The sequence below is a fragment of the Drosophila bipectinata genome, chromosome 3R, assembly GCF_030179905.1.
Source record: "Drosophila bipectinata strain 14024-0381.07 chromosome 3R, DbipHiC1v2, whole genome shotgun sequence".
NCBI classification, from domain to species: Eukaryota; Metazoa; Arthropoda; class Insecta; order Diptera; family Drosophilidae; genus Drosophila; species Drosophila bipectinata.
In genome coordinates, this window is record NC_091739.1 from 6,145,116 (window position 1) to 6,164,716 (window position 19,601).

The 19,601-nt window shown below is 43.4% G+C and overlaps 1 protein-coding gene across 2 annotated transcripts in view; it reads right to left on the minus strand.

Annotated features, from left to right (window-relative positions):
- cdi (center divider) overlaps window positions 1–19,344 on the minus strand; it is a 43,219-nt gene extending 23,875 nt beyond the window's left edge. For both annotated transcript variants that reach the window (XM_043212496.2, XM_043212495.2), the window contains exons 1-2: window positions 18,836–19,344; window positions 12,574–13,443 (exon numbers count right to left, since the gene is read on the minus strand). In XM_043212496.2, the coding sequence (XP_043068431.1) occupies window positions 12,574–12,999 (426 nt within the window). In that variant the 5' untranslated portion in view covers window positions 13,000–13,443; window positions 18,836–19,344. The remainder of the gene's footprint in view (window positions 1–12,573; window positions 13,444–18,835) is intronic.
- Window positions 19,345–19,601: the final 257 nt, after the last annotated feature.

Below are 19,601 nucleotides of genomic sequence, written 5' to 3' on the forward strand. Positions count from 1 at the left end.
CCCAGGCCCATTTGGCGACTCGGACTCGTTAAAATACTTTTCAGACGCCGCACCCTGCCTCCAAAAATGTTGCTCATTATTTTCGATTCGGTTTTTTGCCGTGTTTTCCAATGCGTTCAAAATAAATAATAAAGTTGCACAATATACATATATGCGCTGACGATGTGTCTCTTTTTAAATTTATTTAATTTTTTAGCTCTTTTTTGGGGCATTTCGTGGGAGCAGCCCGTCAACCGTCAGATGCGTTTGTTTCCCCACAACAAATGGCTTAGAAATGCAGCCGAAAAATAATATTTCGTGGCTGCTTGGCGCCGTGACAAATTAAAATGAGCACCGCTTTTGGGTGCAGCCCCCCAGACCCGAGACTCACGAAAGGAAAACCACAAAAAAAAAAAGGTAAGAAATAATAATAATGTGGCTATATGTATATTACTAATGTGTTTGGATTGCCGGCGTCTGCCCGAAGCTCCGAAATGAATCAATGCAAACTATAAAATGCATATCCCAACGACAGTCCCAACAACGCTGATGACAAGCATGGCTTGGCCCCAGGGGCACAGTGGACAGTAGAGTCTTGTGATTATTTCAGATGAACTCTGGATTAATTAAAATCTTGAATATGGCCTTGTATTTTAGAGGACTTTGTGATTCATTTTATAATAAACTTAATTTTTATTAAACTATCTTTAGTCATTGGTTAGCCCACTGTGCAATGTCACTGGCGATGAATCAACATTACAGCGGATGGAGGCATGGCAATCGTCGTCGTCGACGTCGTGGGGCAATATGCTCAAGGCCTTGTGTCAGAATTTTTATGAATGAATGCAAATGCATACAATTTACACGTATTGGGAGCGCTCCAAGTGCTCAGCCAATCGCGAATCGCGAAAGCACTGATCTGATCTGAGGCCTGAGCTCTGTGAGATGTGTAAGTTGAACTATTGCCAGCATCCTCGATGGTGTGTTTCGGCTAAAAAGCCATTGCCACTTAAGAGATAGCAGGGAGGAGAGCATTGAACCCAGGCATCTCGCATCGGATGGATCGACCAGTTGAGCAGTCACATAAACGCTCGACAAGCTCGACTCCATTCAATTCAATTCGAGTATCTGCTAAAAGCAGATATTACCAACTGGCTTTTCGGTTTTGGCCAGCTTACCAGCCTGGCAGCCTGGCGGGTTAGATATCGTGTTCGTTTTTGGGCGGCAAGCGGCCCCATCCTCCTCCGGCTAGTGAGCAGCCGGTCACGTTTCAACTATCAACTGGAAATGGGATTTTGATTGGCTCCCCAGATCCCCAGAGCAATGCCTATATAGTTCTCGAAATGCGGAAGTTATGAGCTGCTTAGGCCCAACTCGAGATTAACCTGCGCTCCCTGGCTCTAATGTCTGATCAGTTACCCGCCAAACTTCAAGACTTGCAGGCTCCAATCGATAAATTGCGGGGCTGGTGGCCGTGTGGGTCTGGTACCCGCCCATTAGACCACAGGCCGTGCAATCTTTAGTGTCGTTTGTCACCATATTTGCCACTGCAGCTGACACTGATGGCAGACAAACGGCGGAGAACCACACAGAGCCCAGAAAACCACCCAGACAGTCGGCATCTGTGGTCAGCTAGAGGAGGGTCTAGTCTACACGTTTAAATAATTAATGGAGTTTTATTTCAAATAAAATAAATATTCTACTAATGATATATAGATATAGGGATAGGTTCATAACATTTATACTAAGGGAGAAAAAATATTCAAAATTGACAAATGATTTGAATTTTAAACTTTTCTCTCCCTGCATCACTGGCATGTCCTGGCCATGAGCCACCACCAAAACTTGTTGCTACCCGCACCCTTCATTAATCTTGTACTGGATACTAGATGGCTTGGGTTCAGGTTTCGTGTCTGCAGAGAGCAGGGAACACTGTACAGTATGCGGTGATGGCATTTGATGTGATCCTTAGCCCCCTGGCTGACTGACTCCCCAGGGTGAGCCCAGGATTTTGGCTGGGATTTGATTATGCCAGCCACTAGCCACCATCCTACAGCTAGGCATTGGATTCTGATTCTGTCTCCCAGTCTCCCAGTCCCTGGTTGCATCTCCGCCAAAGCGTCGAGTGCAACTTGTCATTGTTTATCTGTTGCAACGATAGCTGCTGCTTCAGCTTCCGCTGGACAAGAAGTTGCAGTTGCAGCTGCATACAATGCGACTCGGTTGTGCCATTTCCATTTCCATTTTCCCTGCCTGCCCAAATGTGCGCAACTGAGCTTATCTTGGGAATGGATGGGGGATTCGGTTCTATGCCATGCCACTGCCACTGCCTGCCATTCACTGCCTCTATTTAGGGTTTCCTTGCCACAAGAAGCGGCCATAGAAGTGCCCGCGTCCAGAGTTCTTCGCTGCTGCTGCTGCTAATTAAAAGAGCCTGGCTAGAGTGACTAGATACAACTAGTGGCATGCGGGATGGCAGAGGAGGTTCAGAGGTTCACAAGTGATATCAACCAGAGGCATCACCCAAGACAAAGACAAAGACACAAGATGCAACTGCAACATCGCCTAGGGCAGTGCCTGGGTGGCAGACCGGCCTGCTAAATGCATTTGCTGCCACTGCCCTGACCCCTATTGCGACTATCAGGCCGTTTGGCGGAAATTTAAATTTAATTAGAGCTCGTCGTATCGGCTGCTGGAGAGCCAGAGCCTCTGTGATAGCCCTCAATTGGGGAATTGAACAAAGGCGTACATATATTGGAAGACTTTGATAATATTTATGATCTAGCGGATGCCTGGGAATGATCGGAGCAGAGCCACAAACGTATTGTTTCCGTATGAATTTTATTTATTTGTTTCTGAATTTTTAAAGACGGAGAAACTGCACTTTAACAAAAGGATTTACAAAGAAATACCAAGCCATTCTATATAATTAACAACACTTTCAATTATTTGTTTCAGTGCAAAATTCCTTGAGGCCCGTTTGTATCACTACGCTCTATTGAAGATGTTATGGGGGTGTGCACATTATAGCTGTCATTCCACCATTGTTGGATAGTTTATTTAGCATAAAGCTGATGAATCGCTGCTGGTGGGCATGACGCAGTCCATATACTCGAATATAAACCAAATAAAAATCTATATCCACGCCATCTCACTCGGAAAGTACGCACTTGAGTCACTAAAATGTTGGAAGAGATGTCTTTCAAAGGGTTGCGAAGAAAGCAATTTCCAATTTTGAAACTGTCTGGCCCCCCCTGACACTTGGACAATTGAGTTATGACAGCTGCCGAGTGTTTGGTTCTATTCGAGAGCCTCTCAGATGCTCCAACTCGATACGGATCGGCACATCAATAGATATATAGATACATTTTTGGGGATTGTGGATTTTGAAGCCGTGCCAGAGTTTCAGCCATCCAGAGGAGCTCGCTCCAATCAATTTGCTTCCACAAATAGAAACGCCACGATGTTTAACCAAATGGACAATTGTCACGCCAATTTAAGACGCCAAAAGTCTCCTTTGGCGACTGCCGACCGACGACTGCCGCCAATCCCATACCATTCCATTCATTTCGGCTTGTTTGTTTTCTTGCCGCGAGCCAAAACCAAACTGACCATGAAACAAAAACATCAGCCAGGCCAGTTCAATAAAAATATTTGAAAATTTGTCTCTGAGCTACGCTTGACCGCATCGAAGGGTATATTTAGTTCAGGTGGTCTTGTAGACTGTAGACTGTGTATTTTATTTACATTTTAGTTGATGGATATCGTTGGCATGGACCCTCCACTCCAAGCCATTATTAATGACGATCGATCGACTCTGGCTTTGGATTCGGATTTCTGGCGATTGTATCTCTAGAAACTGTCGGGCATTTTTCAAATAAATACGCAGTAGTGTTCCCCTCTATCGGTTCTGGCATTGTAGTTGGCTTTTCCCAGGAAGTCATTGGGGAGAGTGCTTTCTTTTCGAGCGCGCACAATGGCGTTGCACGAGTTCAGTGACACGGTCAGACCCAAGATCGCTTGTAATGCCCCGGGAAGGGGGTAGGTAGGCCACTGTGTGCGTACACCGAGGGGTGCACTGGCAGACGCTTCATCCTGGGACGCGGTCTAGGGCAGTCGCCGGGCTTTTGTGCGCCGATTTCCTCCCTTTGTTGAAGCAATTCAGGGCTTTGCATTGTTTGCCAAGCAGCTGTTTAAGACCCCAAATGTCGTTAATTGAGTTGCTTAACTCCGCTCCGAAAACAGACCACCCACCACTCCCAACTTTAATTGCAATTAGGTGACGCTCACGTGGCCAAATCGCCAACAGCAACAGCCCATCGTTAATTGAAATTGTTCCGATATTAACCCACCTTGTGCCAAGTTCTCCTTTTGGCTTAATTGTTTGTTTGTTTCGACTGTTTACGCTCCGAAAAGATATGTTAATTATGGCGAATGTATGGCGCGATATAAACAATACCATAAAGTATGCCACAATCTATATTTAAAAAGTAAACTGGCACTTGCTTAAATATTCTCAAGACCTGACAGACTGACCTAAGAAGCAGACCATGGAAAATGCAGCAAAACCTGAGCTCAAGTTAATTGCAACTCCACGCTAGATGCCTGTCAGCTTGCAACATAGTAGCTGAACTTGAACACCGAACTGGTACTGGTGTGGGAAAGCCCCTATATCATCGATCGGGTGGATGCAGCCTCCCATCCCAAGTGACCAACTTTTGAAGACAATACCAAAGGCACGAAAGGGTCGCCGACGTCGGGCACCCACGTATCCGTACAAAAAGCGAAACTAAATCGTGATTTATGATGATTATATTTGAATTTCTCATTGTCTCTAACACTCACACTCGTACCCACTGCAACTCCATGCTGGCCAAACATTTGGCTTTAACGAACGATTTTATTTTTATCTCATTGCAAATAAATAAAAATGAAAATTGGGACTCGCTGGCAGTGGCAGCCTGACCATGACCATGTTGCAGCTGTTGGAAGATAGAAAGAAAATCTTTGGAAGAAAAGCCCCCAAAAAAGGGAGCTAGAGTTTCACTTTGGCTCTCCCTTCGGGGGCCAGTGCATTGGGTCTGTAGGGCGCTGGGAAAGTTAATTAATTTGCCAGCGAAAGTTGCTTTAATTAATGCACCATTTCAGAGTGCATTTGGCCCGCCAACCATAAAGCTACCAAGTCACCCTTTAAAGTTCAGATTACGGCAAAGTCCTGGCTGGTGTTTGTTTGCCCAGCGTTTTAAATTACAGTTTCACTTTTTAATTAAGCCCCGCCCTGCCCAGACTACTAGCCGGACTCGGCCGGCAGCAGACGTCTATGCAAAGTCGAATAGAGAGCGCACATAAAAAGGAAATTTTAATTAAACAGTCTACGAGGGGTTAGCTGGCAAAAAAAAATAGCAGAAACGCATACCAAACTCTGACTAAAGAACTCGGAGCTGGTCAGTTGCGAAAAATGTGGCGAGGGGCTTGGCCAGGAAAAAGGAGGCGGGACAGGAAAGACAATAAATAGAGTCGCACTGGTCGCCACACTGGAGGAAACTCTGCCCTCCATTTAAATCTAAATTAAATATATTTTATGCCTGCTTTTCTTCAGTGTAGCAACTCATTTGCAGACCTGGAGATATGGAGACCTGGCGACCAGGCTGAGGGATTCGAATAGGGCACGGCATTCAGCTCAGATCGGCTTGGCTAGGGTTCGCTCCGGCCCCAGCTCTGGCTCTGGGTTTAATAGCTTCGCTCTTGGCATTGAAATATTTATCATGTCGTGCTAATACTGCCCAGAACCTCGAGGACTGGACACGCTCGATTGGACAGTTGGATAGGGCGCAGCTCGGCCAGCTCTATGCACCTCGGAAGGAACCTCCTGGCCGCCTCCTCCTGAGTGCCTGCCTGTCATCATTGACACGCGAATTGCAAAAGTTAATTTAAGTAGTTTTGGCCAAAAGACGACAACCAACCTGGCCAAACTGCAGTGCTCTCCTCGAGGGTCTCCAGCTCTAGCTATGGCTAGTCATGGGCAGATTTATATGGCCATTTGGCTAATGAATTGCAGCTGGCGGCGAGTGGCAGACGGCGAAGGCATCCAAGAAATAAGAGCTGATCCATAGGCGAGCATAAATCATGAGAACTTTGTCCAGTTGGCGGCTTTAAATACTTCGATTTCATTCCCGAGAAGCCAGATCATCATCGATGGCTAGTGCTAGAGCAGAGCTCCTCATCTTGTTTTTGTTTTTCTTTGAATTTCAAAGCCATCAGGCAGGCGGTTGGTTTGGACCCGCATTTGTTTTTGAACCTTGTCTTGTTTATTTATTTTTCTCGTGTCTGTATATGTTTGCCGTCTCGACGTCGCACGCCACGTGAATTATGTGGGAGTTTTGTGGGACCTGCGCAAACATTTCAGTTCCAACAGCTTGTAATTGTTGCGCAAATGCGACAACACAAGCAGTTTGTTCAACATATGCAGATGCGAAAGGCAAAACCCCGAATAAACCAGCCGACAAGGTCAACCCTTCGCTAAGGTTTATGGCCAAAACAAAAATGCGGGCCCCAAAGGAAATGCCCAGAATGTACAAGATCTGAATCATCGCTGCCGAAAGATATTGCAAAATAGGAAATATATGCATCTGTAGACTGTAGATCGCGGGTGCTAAACAAAGCGAGTCCCCACAAATTATGACAACGTCAAGCAGCGTGAAATGAAACAAAAACTGCTTCTGAAATATTACGAGACAGTCCACACCTCCTCCCCACAGGCATAAGATACAGAAGAGATCTGAGGATCTGAGTATTTATTACATATTTTTGAATCACTGAAAAATCTACCTCAAATATTTGGCACACTTTCAAAAGTATCTACGGATGTGTTTGGGCACGCGACGTTTGGCGGGGGCCTGGCGTTCCGATCAATAACAAAAATAGCCACTTGCAGTCCGCGGCAAGACGTGGGTGAGCATCATCATCGAGCATCGACAGCGGATGCGAAAACATCATCATCGCCGGATGATGGCCCTGTGGAATGCCATCTATGCCACAGTTAAGAGGCAAACAAAGTGCAAGGACGTCCCAAGGGGCCTCGGCATGGGCCTAGGTCTGGGCATGGGCAGTCCACCCATGCTCTTATACATCCCCCACCCCCGTCGCTGGATATAAAAATATCTTCTTCTCAGTATCTGCAGCTTCGGCACTCCACTCCTAGCCAGAGGTGAATGAATCCAAAAATATTTCTGCACGCAAGTTGTGCGCGTAATTGCACGTTGCTGCTGCTGCGCCTCACTCGTCCGAGGATGAGGAGGAGGATGAGGATGAGAGATGGAGATGCCGGAGTAGGAGCCAGATTGAGATCCAGACTCTGTGGGCTGCAAAGGCATCTTCGGCTTAACCCACATACACACCAGGTGAGGTACACACGTAACAACACCGCTGATATGCCGATGCATTCCAGGCATTTCGAGTTGCTGATTGGCGGCATCCCTGTCGCAGTATCTAACTGGATCTAAGTGGAGTTGTGGGTTTCAGTTCTTTGAACCAAGTTGCCTCAAAAATAAGGTTTTAATCTTGCGATTTTATTACTTTTTTTTAGCTTTTCAGACTCACAAATGCCACACTTTATGGGCTCTAATAAGAAAATCATCGCCGTGCCTGCCAGCAGCTCGTTAGAGGCATTAGGGCCCAAACACTATTTCACTGCCGGATGACATATGGCAGAGTGGGATCTGTATACCTGTGGTGGCGGCGTGTCTTATTAGAATTTATGATTTGCCATCGTTTTCTTTAGCTTTTCGCACAACTTTCTGTGGCGCTTGGGGGACTTGTTTGTCGGCTGCCCATCTGGCATTTACTCAAAGTTCATTATTTATCATGCACTTTATGGAGCCCCGACCGGCACACGTATATATTTGCATTTATAATTTGCAAATTGTTTATGGCCAGGCGTGAAAATGCCTCACAAGACCAGCCACAAATCTCTGCCTAATGCATGAAAGTATAAGGTGCATGAGTCATGCACCGGGCAGTGAAATTATTTATAAATTATACAAGAAGAGACTAATTGAATTCGATTATTCAGACAGCCCTCGGAGGTGGATAAACCTGAGAGCTGAGAGCCAGCTGGGAAGCCAACTAATAACCTTTCAATTGGATTAATTATTGACAAATTTGTTTGATGTTTGAAGCTAATCTTTCTGACAAATTTGGGTTAGAATCTCTGACATTTCTGGCCATAAGTACCTCACAGCCCACACTGCAATAAATCGTAAATATTTGCATATATTTCAAAATCAAATCAATTAGCGCCTTAACATGCCTTTATTATGTATCCCATTCGGTGGCGAAACTCGTTCTCAGCGCCACTTCCAAAAGTGGCCATCGTGGGCGATCGATCCACTCACTGATCCGATCCCAGCGAGCAGCCATATCGTTAAGTATTATAACTTAATTAGCCGTAAAGCAATTCGCAGAGATGCTTAAAATCAAATATTTTTGTGGCTCATTGTTAAGTGTTTACGGTAAATATTTTAGCGGTATTTTCGGTCATTACATAACTGAGTTTTTATTTTTAAGGTTTTTGTGCAATTTTTATTTTGGAGTGCAAAAATTTGTTTGGGTTTTCGTTTAAGGCCTTTGTTATTGAAATCGGGGTTTCTTTTCGGTTTTTGGCTGATTAGTGCGTTGAGGACTTTTACTTTTTTGACCCAAAGACAATGCCTCTTGTTATGCAAATGGGGTTTATAGGCTTAGAGCTGGCGAACTTAATATTTTCATCAGTGATCTCTGTGAGAAATTAATTAGGACGCATCAGAGTTCATTGGGCAATGACTAGGATACTGGGATGTTGGGAGGTTGGTTGTTACTTTTGTGTAAACATTTGCATGCACATCAAAAGTAACTGTAACTGAATGGCCAACAACCTACAGAGGGGCTGGCAACAAACACTAACAAAAGATCAAAATCATTTGAAAAATTGTTTGGCTAACAGCAGTGGCCGGGCCAAAATCGAAGGCCCAGCCCGTCCCGGCCCGAAGTGGCCAGCGGAAGAAGAAACAAACCAACCACTCCCGGAGACCGATGTTGCAGTTGCAGCAGTTGCCGATGTGGCTCTTGCTGTTTTCTAAATGCCGCCGCGCACCAATTCCCCGACAGCCGGCCAACGAGAATGCAACTTTGCATAATTTATGGCAATCAATTTCGCGTGAACATCAACACGGCTGCAATGCAAAGCAAAAAGCTACAAAGCTACAGAGCTCCAACCATGGAGGCTTAAAAGAAAGAAAAGAAATCTGTATGGCAACCGGCAATAGAAACTGCAAGCCATCCATCTAGTATCAACTTAGTTAGTTCTACTTAAATGTTTACTTTCATCAAAGCTTGGCGGCGCTTCGGATTGGATTGTCTCTGAAGTCCGATGTCCGATGTCTGGATGTTGCTTTTTGGTCACAAAACTGAACCTGATCAGCGGCAACTCTCAACAGGATGCCCGCCAACGGAGATGGTCGGTCGCTCGCTCAACATTCACTTTGCCAGAGTCTCGTTTAGTGGAACACTTGGGACATGGACATGCAAAAGCCGGAGACCAAGACTTGGGCCCTAATCTAATTGCCATCGCGTGGCCCAATTTCGCGAATTAGAACTTTCACTCGAAGGCAGCCTTGGGTCACCCACTAAACAATTGCTTTGTGGGCCAGGCCAGCACCTCACCACCTCGGCACCTCTGCATCTCTGCACTCTCGAGATCGAGTCTCAAAATACATATCATTTTACATAATAAATCCAATGCCGTGTGCAGCAAATTGCAGCTTGCATGGCGATCTCCTTTGTCTGCCAACAGCAGGTGCCTACTGTAGTTATCAAATAAATACTAAGCACTCCACTCTACTCTACTTCCATTCTGCTTGAGTGCGGCGTTATGCATTCACCGTTGCTTTTGGCCCACTTTGGCCCACTAACAACATTAAAAAAATGGTTAAAAAATGGCTAAAAAAAGGAAAACAAAACTTAAACACCAAAACCAAGTTTTTCCTGATTTATGTCTGAACAAATTGTGTGTTGGCTTGGCGGACACGACTTAAGTGAATTATGTTGTGATTTCTGATAGATTTTTTAACACTTAAGGAGTAATAAATGGAAAACAGTTATACATTAAGGTTTTAAGGGATTACTGAGATAGAATTTTTAAAAAAAATCTTAGATACTTATCTGCATATATATTTGCATGTTTTTTAAAATTTCAACTCATTTCGATAAATGTTTCCGGAGATCAATACTTTCATTAGTATGCCCATGTCAAAGTACCCTGGTCATAAAGCCTGTTTCTAAAGACGATGATCTTGATATTTATAAAATGAACAAACTTATCAGTGTAAAATTTGTACACAATCTTCTTGGATAAACATATTTTCCAGATCATGATACAATAACTAAAAAGACGTCTTGTCGACCAGTGTAGTGCCATTTTGCCAGGTGAGATGCATTTATCTATGTATTCTATAAAAGAATCATTCAAATATTTTGAAAATGAATATTCTAAACTGACAAGAACGAGATCACCGCAAAGCACATATTTTTCGATGGCGTTTATAGCTATAATAACTACGTCTAGAGAAGTGAAATAAGGAAATATTAGTAGAAGATGGACATGCTTTTAACTTAACAGTAGCTTATACTCTTGAATAGATAGAACAATTGCTAAAGAGTCTCAGCTAGAGGCAATGCCTTTGGGAAGACTAATTCCATTTTCCAATCAAACTTTTACCGCCTGATTAACCCCATTTGGATGTGGGGTTAACGCCAACGTCCACGATTCGCAGCTGAACCGCATCATTTACAGTTGGCATCCGTTGCACGCAATAGATGGAAATGGATGGGAAATTGTGAAAGAGTTTTAATCAAAGCTGGAATGCTGATCTCTCCCCCTCGGCAGCTACCATAGCTCTCTGATATCTTTGTCGGCTGCCTTGACACGCAATTGAAGCAAAGTGGGGAGCCGCGGAAGCTCGGAAGCCAAAAATAAATCTCCAAGAAATTCTTCATTTCGAAACGAAAGAAAAGAAATTGAGGGCAAACGCGTGGCAGGCATCGAAGATGGAAATCCATGCGTGCACTTGACGCCGCTGAACCCACAAATTGGTGGTGTCATTAGGCAGATATTGATTTGAATTTATTGGCAATTCAATTAACTTTTTTAACCGAATGAGAGGGGTTGGCTCTGTTCTGCCAGCTGGGGCATTACAATGCGGAAATGCAATCGAATCGAACGGAGCCGATCGGGAACGCACTTCACACGCAAATAAACAGTTCGTTGTTTGGGTCTGGCCTGGAGTTTATCTTCGGGATGCACGGCAGCAATTTATTCTAGCCACCAGCGGGGCAAGGAAAGTGAATAGTGAATAGGGAATAGCGAGCAGTTATGCAAATCAGCAGGTAGTCCCCGGAAAGGTGGAAAAGCAGACGCACAGGTCGGCCGGTCATTCACCGGGGCCTCGAGTATCCATGAGATACGCCGCACTTGCATGCCATTTGCGGCATTTGAATAAAAAGATACACTTCCTATAGCCGACAATCTATGAAATGGACTGGAAGAAGAATCCTTGCAGAGATTTCCATTTAAGCGAAACGACTTGGCGCTTTCATTAAACCGAAACTGAAGAAATAATTGTAAGCAAGGGACCGCTCGGACCGCTGGGAAAGCTGAAGAAAATAATGGCAACAAATAACCGAATAATGCCGGCCAAACACAATAAACACATGGCCATACAAATGTGTAAATATCACTTGAAAAATGAAAACGAAAGTGAAACCGTTTTCTTCATTCATTCAGGCATATCTGAATGATTACGAGAAAGTTCATTCAGATGACAATTCATTCGGAAAGGGTTTCAGTTGGAGTTGGAGTGTAGGAGCATGTCCATTTCTATCTTTCCATCTATCTATCTATCTATCTATCTAGATAGATGGGCGAGTACTTGAACCTCCAATGCCACCGTCGATTGCGTAATCACCTAACCGTCACTAATTCCAACGTAATTGGAAAGCGTTAATGTCAAAGTCTTTGCTGTGGGCCATCCCATCCCATTGCATCGCATCGTATATGCACCACATCTGTTGCAACTTATTAATTTGTGGGGCCAACAACCGTTCCGAGCTGTAAACGAAAACCCCCAAACACAAAGCGGCTTAAGAGCTGGGCCGAGTCTGAAACTAAACGCTATTAATTTTTACACACGGTTTCACTGCAGTTCGAATGCGCTCGCGAGCTATCGGGCCTTTGGGAATTTTATAGCTCCCGGCCAGGTCTGGGCGTCTGGGATCTGGCCGGGTCTGTGTCTGGGTCATTGTTTTGCAATTTACTCAGCGGCTCTGGGCGACTATAATGAATGATGAGCCCCAGCTATTGAGTAATTACTCAAATTTTAAAGTTTAATTAAAATTGTGTAAATAATCGTATTGGTTTGGCATTGTTACTATTGTGACTGCTGCCGTTGCGAAAATGAAAGTGCCATCAAAATATGAGGCTCTATTGTGGGAACTACTCGATGAATAGCTCGGCATGACATGGGGAAAATGTATCGAGTCTTAAGCTGTAGTCACACTCACCTTGTACACCTCCGAAAAAAATCCCGAGCCAATTTTCTCCTTGACGAAATCATCGACGGAGTACAGTGCCGAGACGGCCGTCCGCAGCGCCCGGCACGAGATGCCGGTGACGAGGCGGTCCGACGATATGGTCCGCGCAACAGGCGCCGGCGGGAGGCCGTTCGTGATCCCACCTGCTCCGTTGTGGAGTTCCGTGATGGCATCTCCGTTGGCTGTGGCGGCTCCTGCTCCCTTGTAAGCTAATCCGCCCAGTGCTGGGGCTGCTGCTGATGAGGTGGCGGGGCTACTGCTGCTGCACATACCCGCTGTGCTGGGCCAGACAAAGGGGGAGGTGTGGGCTGAGACTGAGGCTGAGACGGAGGAGGATGAGGAGTCCACCTGATCGCCCGACGGCGGTCCAGGGCCACTGTGCTGATTCAGGTTCATGTTTATCAGCTGCGACGTATGTTGCTGTCGTATCCGGATGTGGGTGTGGTTGGTGGTCAGTAGGCCTAGACTGGATGTAGTTCCCGGGGATCAATCAGGAGCTATGGGTATATGATACTCTGCTGGAGCTGCGGCCTAGACCATGGTACCTTCCATGACAGGACAAACACTGGATGGTTAACGACAGCTACTAGGATGATATTTTGGGGGTTTAGTTTATTGAACGCAGCACGAAACAGTTATTGGACCCATCGGTCCAGTTTTGACAATTTTGGAACAAATAAAAAAAAGCACTTTCAACCTCACAGAATGTATGATTTTTGAATAGAACCTTGTGTACTTTGTTGCTTAGGGTGCTAGGTTTGGAATGATTGAGGTTCTTCTACAGTGATTGGCACGTTGCAGTTCTTGGAAGCTGATCTGGAAGCGTTTGCAGTTGGAAGTCTGAAAGAGAGGGAGGAAAGGTGTACTAATTAATATTATACAATCTCAGCGGTCTAATGAAATGCAAATAAATACGAGGTATTTTTCGGTAAACAACCAAGAGAGCGCGTGATCGAGATTTCTCTGTTTATTTTGTGTTAAGGGGGTGTTATAGTATTGAAATCGTAGAAAATCAAAAGATTCTATTTTAAAATTCTATAGTTCTAAAGATATCTTTCTAAAAATTTAAATTACTAAAAATATTATACAAATTATAATTAATTTAAAAGTAAAATAAGCAGTGAAAAAATAGATTTTTTGGTTTAATATTCGCTATTTGAAGGAAAAACTCAGCTTTCTTTCGGTTTTTAAGTTTGTAAGATAGCCGAAATTCATTAAAATTGGGAATTAGCCTATTCTTCGATTTAATGATAGCCGCAGGACTCTGAATCATATTAACCAGGACACCACCTTACTTTGCTCCTATACTTAAGATATGAATTTCGCATTGAAAATGATTATTTTTTACATATTTTGTTGTATACTCTTTGAATAATAATAAACAAATTTTTACAAATTGGTACTAAATATTGCAGCTGTTTATTTTTACGAATTTTTAAAAACGTAATAAATTTGAACTCTAATGTCTAGACTCTTCTAGCCCCCTTAAAGAGTGAAAATGCATGTTATTCCTCTGAAAACTAACCAACATTCCCATTAGAATCCCTAATGAAATCTACTTTCTTGACAAAGTACCACCAAATAGCTTCAATGAATAACCTTTTTTATAACTTAAATGTCAATAAGTTTATAAAAAATGGCCAAGATTAGCCCAAGCTTGTTCTTTTAAGCAAAAACTAAGAAATGATAAGAAAGTTTCAAGAAATATTTAAATTTGTTCTTCAGATTGAAGATTAGAGAGTACTTGGAAATCGGGGTAATACAAAGTGCTCCTACATCTGAATTTATGATTTCAGTTTTCGTAGACTTTATCGATTAGCAGGCCGTCGAAAAAAACACCGAAACCCAACAAGAACGAATTAATCGACCCTACTGGAGCGTTCGCTAATAAATATTCAGGGTCAGAGTCGACGAAAACCTGCCTTGATTGGCAAAGTTTTGCTTTTTTTTGGCCCTCAGCTTATCAGCCGGGTTCTTATTATGGTGATGTGGTGATAGCCATGCAATGTGTACTTGTTTTGTTGCCGGCTGATAGCTGATAGCGACTTTTCAAGAGCGATAAACACACACGGCGCTACAGTTTTTCCTTTTTTTTGACTTCATACAAAACAGTGTAATTTAGCAGCAATTTGGTTATCATTTCGCCGACTGGTGTCGTCGTTTGTTTTCGTTCTTTCCCAGAGAGGGTGAACTCGCGGGGGCAGCCGAGTTCAGTTCACCAGCAAGTAAGTACGATAAACTGCAGCCTTGGCCTCGAGCTTGAAACTAAAGTCGGTGGATAGGCCCAGTAGAGTCAGGGAGGTGTAACCATCACTCCAACTAGCGAGCACTCCAGAGATAAGTCTGGAAATGATATAACCGAATACTTTGCTGCTCTAATAGCGCAGAACAATGGCAACAGGTTGGAATTTTTCGATTTGGCATTCCTTATCGGCCCGCTCGTATATATTCGCCGATAAGATACCGACAAATTGCTTTCGTAAAGGATCATGCGAGTGGCCAAAGGGGGATCATGACAAATAAAAGCAAAAAAAAGCCAGCTCACAATTATAACTATAACAAAATAATTACGCCAAATTTCGACATAATGATAAAGATATAGACCTCTACAAAGTAAGCAGCTCTCACTTTGGCCAGCCAATCGGTTGGCCGAAAACTAAAATAAAAGACAAGTTACCAAGCTCATTTCGGGGAAGTTGTGCGAATTGAGATTTATTATTTTTGTATTTGGTATTTTCCTTTGCGAAATCTGTCCAGCAGGCCCACCATAATTAGGGTCAATTGCGGCTAACCACCGCCAATAGGCAACAACGAAAGCTTTTGGCCAAATGAAGAGGCCAGACTGGAAAAAAAGTGCTACACTCCATTAGGCGCCATGACAAACGAAGAGTTGGTGGCTTCGATTTAATAGCTGGAGCGGGTCCGCTATCCCCCGTTTATAGGGCCACGCCCTCCAGTACGCCTGCCCAATTACAAGGCACTTGTCAAATTATCTCGTTTCGGCTATGAAATGAACACGTGTAATCTTCGCAGTCAGTTGTGAAAGTTCCCATAAAACCTAATGAGTGGCAAAGTTAAATATTTTTGTTTAAAAAAATAGTAGGTATTAGGCTAAAATATATATTTTGGCCAAGACGGCTGATAGAGAGTGCCGGAGTGGAAATCTGGCACGCTCCGGCAACTGAGTCAAGGCCCCAAGCAACGATTTTCGGTGAGCAGATCCATCGAAATCCAGTCGACAAACTAAATGGCTTTTATTGGACACCCAAAGAGCCATGCATAAATTTTCCCATCACGTTCCAAACTATATAATCTCGTGTGGAAAACCAACACGGCCGAGGCATCAAAACATTTGAACAAAGGTCAGTTGCCAAACATATGGAAAATAGATGGCCCGGGTGTTTCGGCAACGCAGTGCTGCAATCGGAAAGGTGTCGGATGCTTCTTGAAGGCTGAATGTCGACAGATTTTGAAGATTCTTTCAAGATATTTTTAAACCAAATTTTAGAGAAATCATTTTAATTTCTGTAACGTTCTTTAAATCTTAAACCGTTAACCGCCTTAAGGTTTAGCGAGAGCTCGAGTCTCGAAACCGATAAACCGCTGAGAGATCAAGTTGCATTTTATGGGTCCAAGGGTCGTCGCCATCTTCTTCTCCACCATCACCACCATCATCATCTGCTGTGTCTACGTAGGCGCGTGCCACAGTAGCGTGTGCAACGAAGACTCTCTGAAGCCATTAAAGGCACATAAATCTTTGTTATGAAATTGGAAATGATTTTCCCAGCCAGACGCCCGTACTACAAGTATGTTTATAAGTTGGAGCATAATGCTACCAGAATCGATGCGTTCAGGAAGTGTCAGAAGGCCAGAAGGCCCAAAAAAAGCGTTAATGAAAAGGAAAGTTGGTCAGCGGCACAAAAAAAATGCCACTTCATGGCGTAATAGTGGAAAGAAAAACAAAGATGAAGACGGCCAAGAGAGTCAAGGCAGATGATGATGGGGGGAAAAAGTAGAAGGCGGCCACAAATTTCTATAAACAAAGAGCTGGCTGAGATGAGGAGGTCTCTGGGCAAAATTATCAAAGAACAACAACGAAAAAAAGTGGAAAATGGGACATGGCACACTCTGGGGCGAACAAAACCAACAAAGACCGAATGAAATTCATGTCGTTGTCGCGCTCATAAATTCTTCCACTTCCACTGCCACTTCTACGCCTATATGCCAGGCATATCGCCGGGCTATCTGTAAGATATACCCTCACACGCCCTCACACAGCACGAAAGAAAAAAAAACTACTAACTCATTCATTGCATCCGCTGGAGAGGTTCCAAGAGCCGACAGAAAAAAAAAAGAATCTATGTAAATTATTTTGTATTTTGAATAAATTCCAAAGCCAATCGAAGGTGTGAGGGTTTATCGAACTCGCGCCCTACAGTTTCTTGAATTTTTGATATTTCTTCTGAGCTGGGCCCTAAAACAAGTGATTCATGCCCCGAACGCAACGAAATGGAAAGCGCCAAGATACAATATAACCAAAACTAGATACAAATTCAAGCAAATGGGTGGGCATTGGAATGGAATGCCAGAGCTGCGGCCAAAGATAGGCTAATTAAGCTGGTGTAGAAAAATTTCACTTTCTTTTGGATGGCGAAGAACAGTCTTGTTTTTGGCCGGCTCTCAAAATGCCTAAGATATTTCTTTCTAAAAGCATTACGGCGCCATTTAGGCATTGACTTATTGGCAGTGTTTTCGCTTGATTTTGGGGGCTGGGAAGCTGGCTCACGTGATGCCACTGTGCAGCCTTTAATCACTGAAGAAAATTTTATAGATAAATATTTAATTTGGTATTTAATCTTGAATTTATAGTTATTATAAACTATGTTGGAAATAAAAATAGATATATTTTTTTAATTTAATATTAGGTATAGTTCTGTAGACTAAAACCAAACTATCTCCCAGCGTAAATGAACTTTTCAAAAGACAGAAAAAACCAACTAGAACGACAACAACAAAATGGGTTTATTTTCAGCCTCAAGTGCAAGTCCTATAAGAAGAATGGAACAAAACAAAACACTTGATGAATGCAGCTGAAGAAGGTGCAAAAACCAAACAAAAATAAAAAAAAAACCCAAGAGGTAAGGGCGGGAAATGAGAACAAATGGCGCATAGGCTGATGGTCTGATGTGCTGATGCGGTGATGCTTTATTTTATTTATTTATTTTTCCCCCCCTGGATGCGGGCACACGCACACAATGAAAACAAATTAGCCCGGCCGACATTAGCAGCCGGCGGAAGTACGAGGGAGTATGTTGTTAATTTTATAAACACCACAACGCACCAAAAAAAAAAAACACTCATCTCCCTAGTAGCGAGCAGCAACAACCACAAATATGCAGCAGCAGTAGCAGCACCACGCCACTAAAAGCAACCACCAAACCGGCAAAATCCCAATCAGGCAGCTGCATTTTTAGTTGGAAGATGGAAGCAGCCATGAATGGGATATGGGATATGGCTAGGGGATATATAGCATACATAGGAGGAAAGGGAGCTATAGCCGTCGATCCGATCCGTAATAACGAGCGGAACATCTGTCGCAGCATTTGCATTTTACGTGGAAAACTGTCTTTCCGCTGAATAGGAAAAAAACGGAAAAGTAAAGAAAAGTAGAAGAAACATAAAAAAAAGGGGGAATCCAAGAGAGGAGAGATTGGAAAAGACAAACATCGGAAGCATCTTCATAAGTTGCAAATGTGTGTTGGTGTTATTTCAGCATTTCCGCTGCTTAAGAAAATATTTATGGACCCCTCTCCCCCGGCTCTCACAAATCCGAATTCCAATTGCACGCAGACTTGCAGTGGATCCACAATCTGGCGAAAACTATTCCAGCGAATGCCTGTAATTTCTGTATTTTTGTTTACAACAAGCCCTCTACTGGATTTCAAGTTTCAGCTAAAACAGCGGGTGGTACAAACCCTTTCAACGGCCTTGATAAAACATCTGTTTTGTACTCTGGCTAATTGTGTTTCTAGTTTAGTTAACTATGGGTGCACATTTCGGGGGAGCACTGTCTGCGACTAAGGTCAGGCCCCCATCTCTGGGCTGCGCTGCTTCCGCTCACCGACACACAGACACCCACACAGCACGCACCGAAAATTGTTGTACAACATAACTACATAATCCGCAGATTCTGCATTTTACTCGATTCTTGATAAAAGCATATACCATTTACCTGTTTGGCTTGACGACTGCTCTCGTTCTGGTGCTGGTGCTGGTTATGGTGTTCTTATTGCCAATAATCCAATTATGTGTGTATTTGAATGCTCTCTACTGCTGCTGCAATTGCAGTTATGCCACCCACACACTCTCACACGCCCACGCACTCGCATACACCGAAATATCCAAATTAAATATAGCTCTCTGTTTTAAAATAGGGATCACTCGATTCTGCTGGTCTGTGGCACGTCTCCGACTTGTTTATTCGGTTGTGTGTACTTGTTTCGTTGGACGCGACGCCGTCCATTAACATTTCTCCGCCGAGGCTTTGCGACACTTTTTTCCCACCGCGGCCTTTGGCTTTGCTCGGCAATGGCTCATACAGTTTTAGACACGGCAGGTGTAACCTGGGAGGTAAATCTTTCAAATAACAACACTCTTATTATCCAGGCGTAAACAAGAAGAAAGTTCCACAGAGCGACGCGAAACACGACCGAACGCTATGGGAGGAAGAAGAAGACTCACTTATATAGAATTTCCAGTTTTAGAGAGCCCATTTTGAATAGGCAAAAAAAAATACCCTAAAAAATCTCTTTTAAAATAATTTGTTATCGTTTATCGAATAATCGAATACTATGCGGGACATTTGAATTTAATCTGGAAAATAAATAATAATAAAACTGCATAAGCTTGAGTTATAATTTCTATATTCTTGGGCATATTATTATTAAATAATAATAATTGCCTTGAATTACCTTTAATTTGTTATAATTATCGTAAGG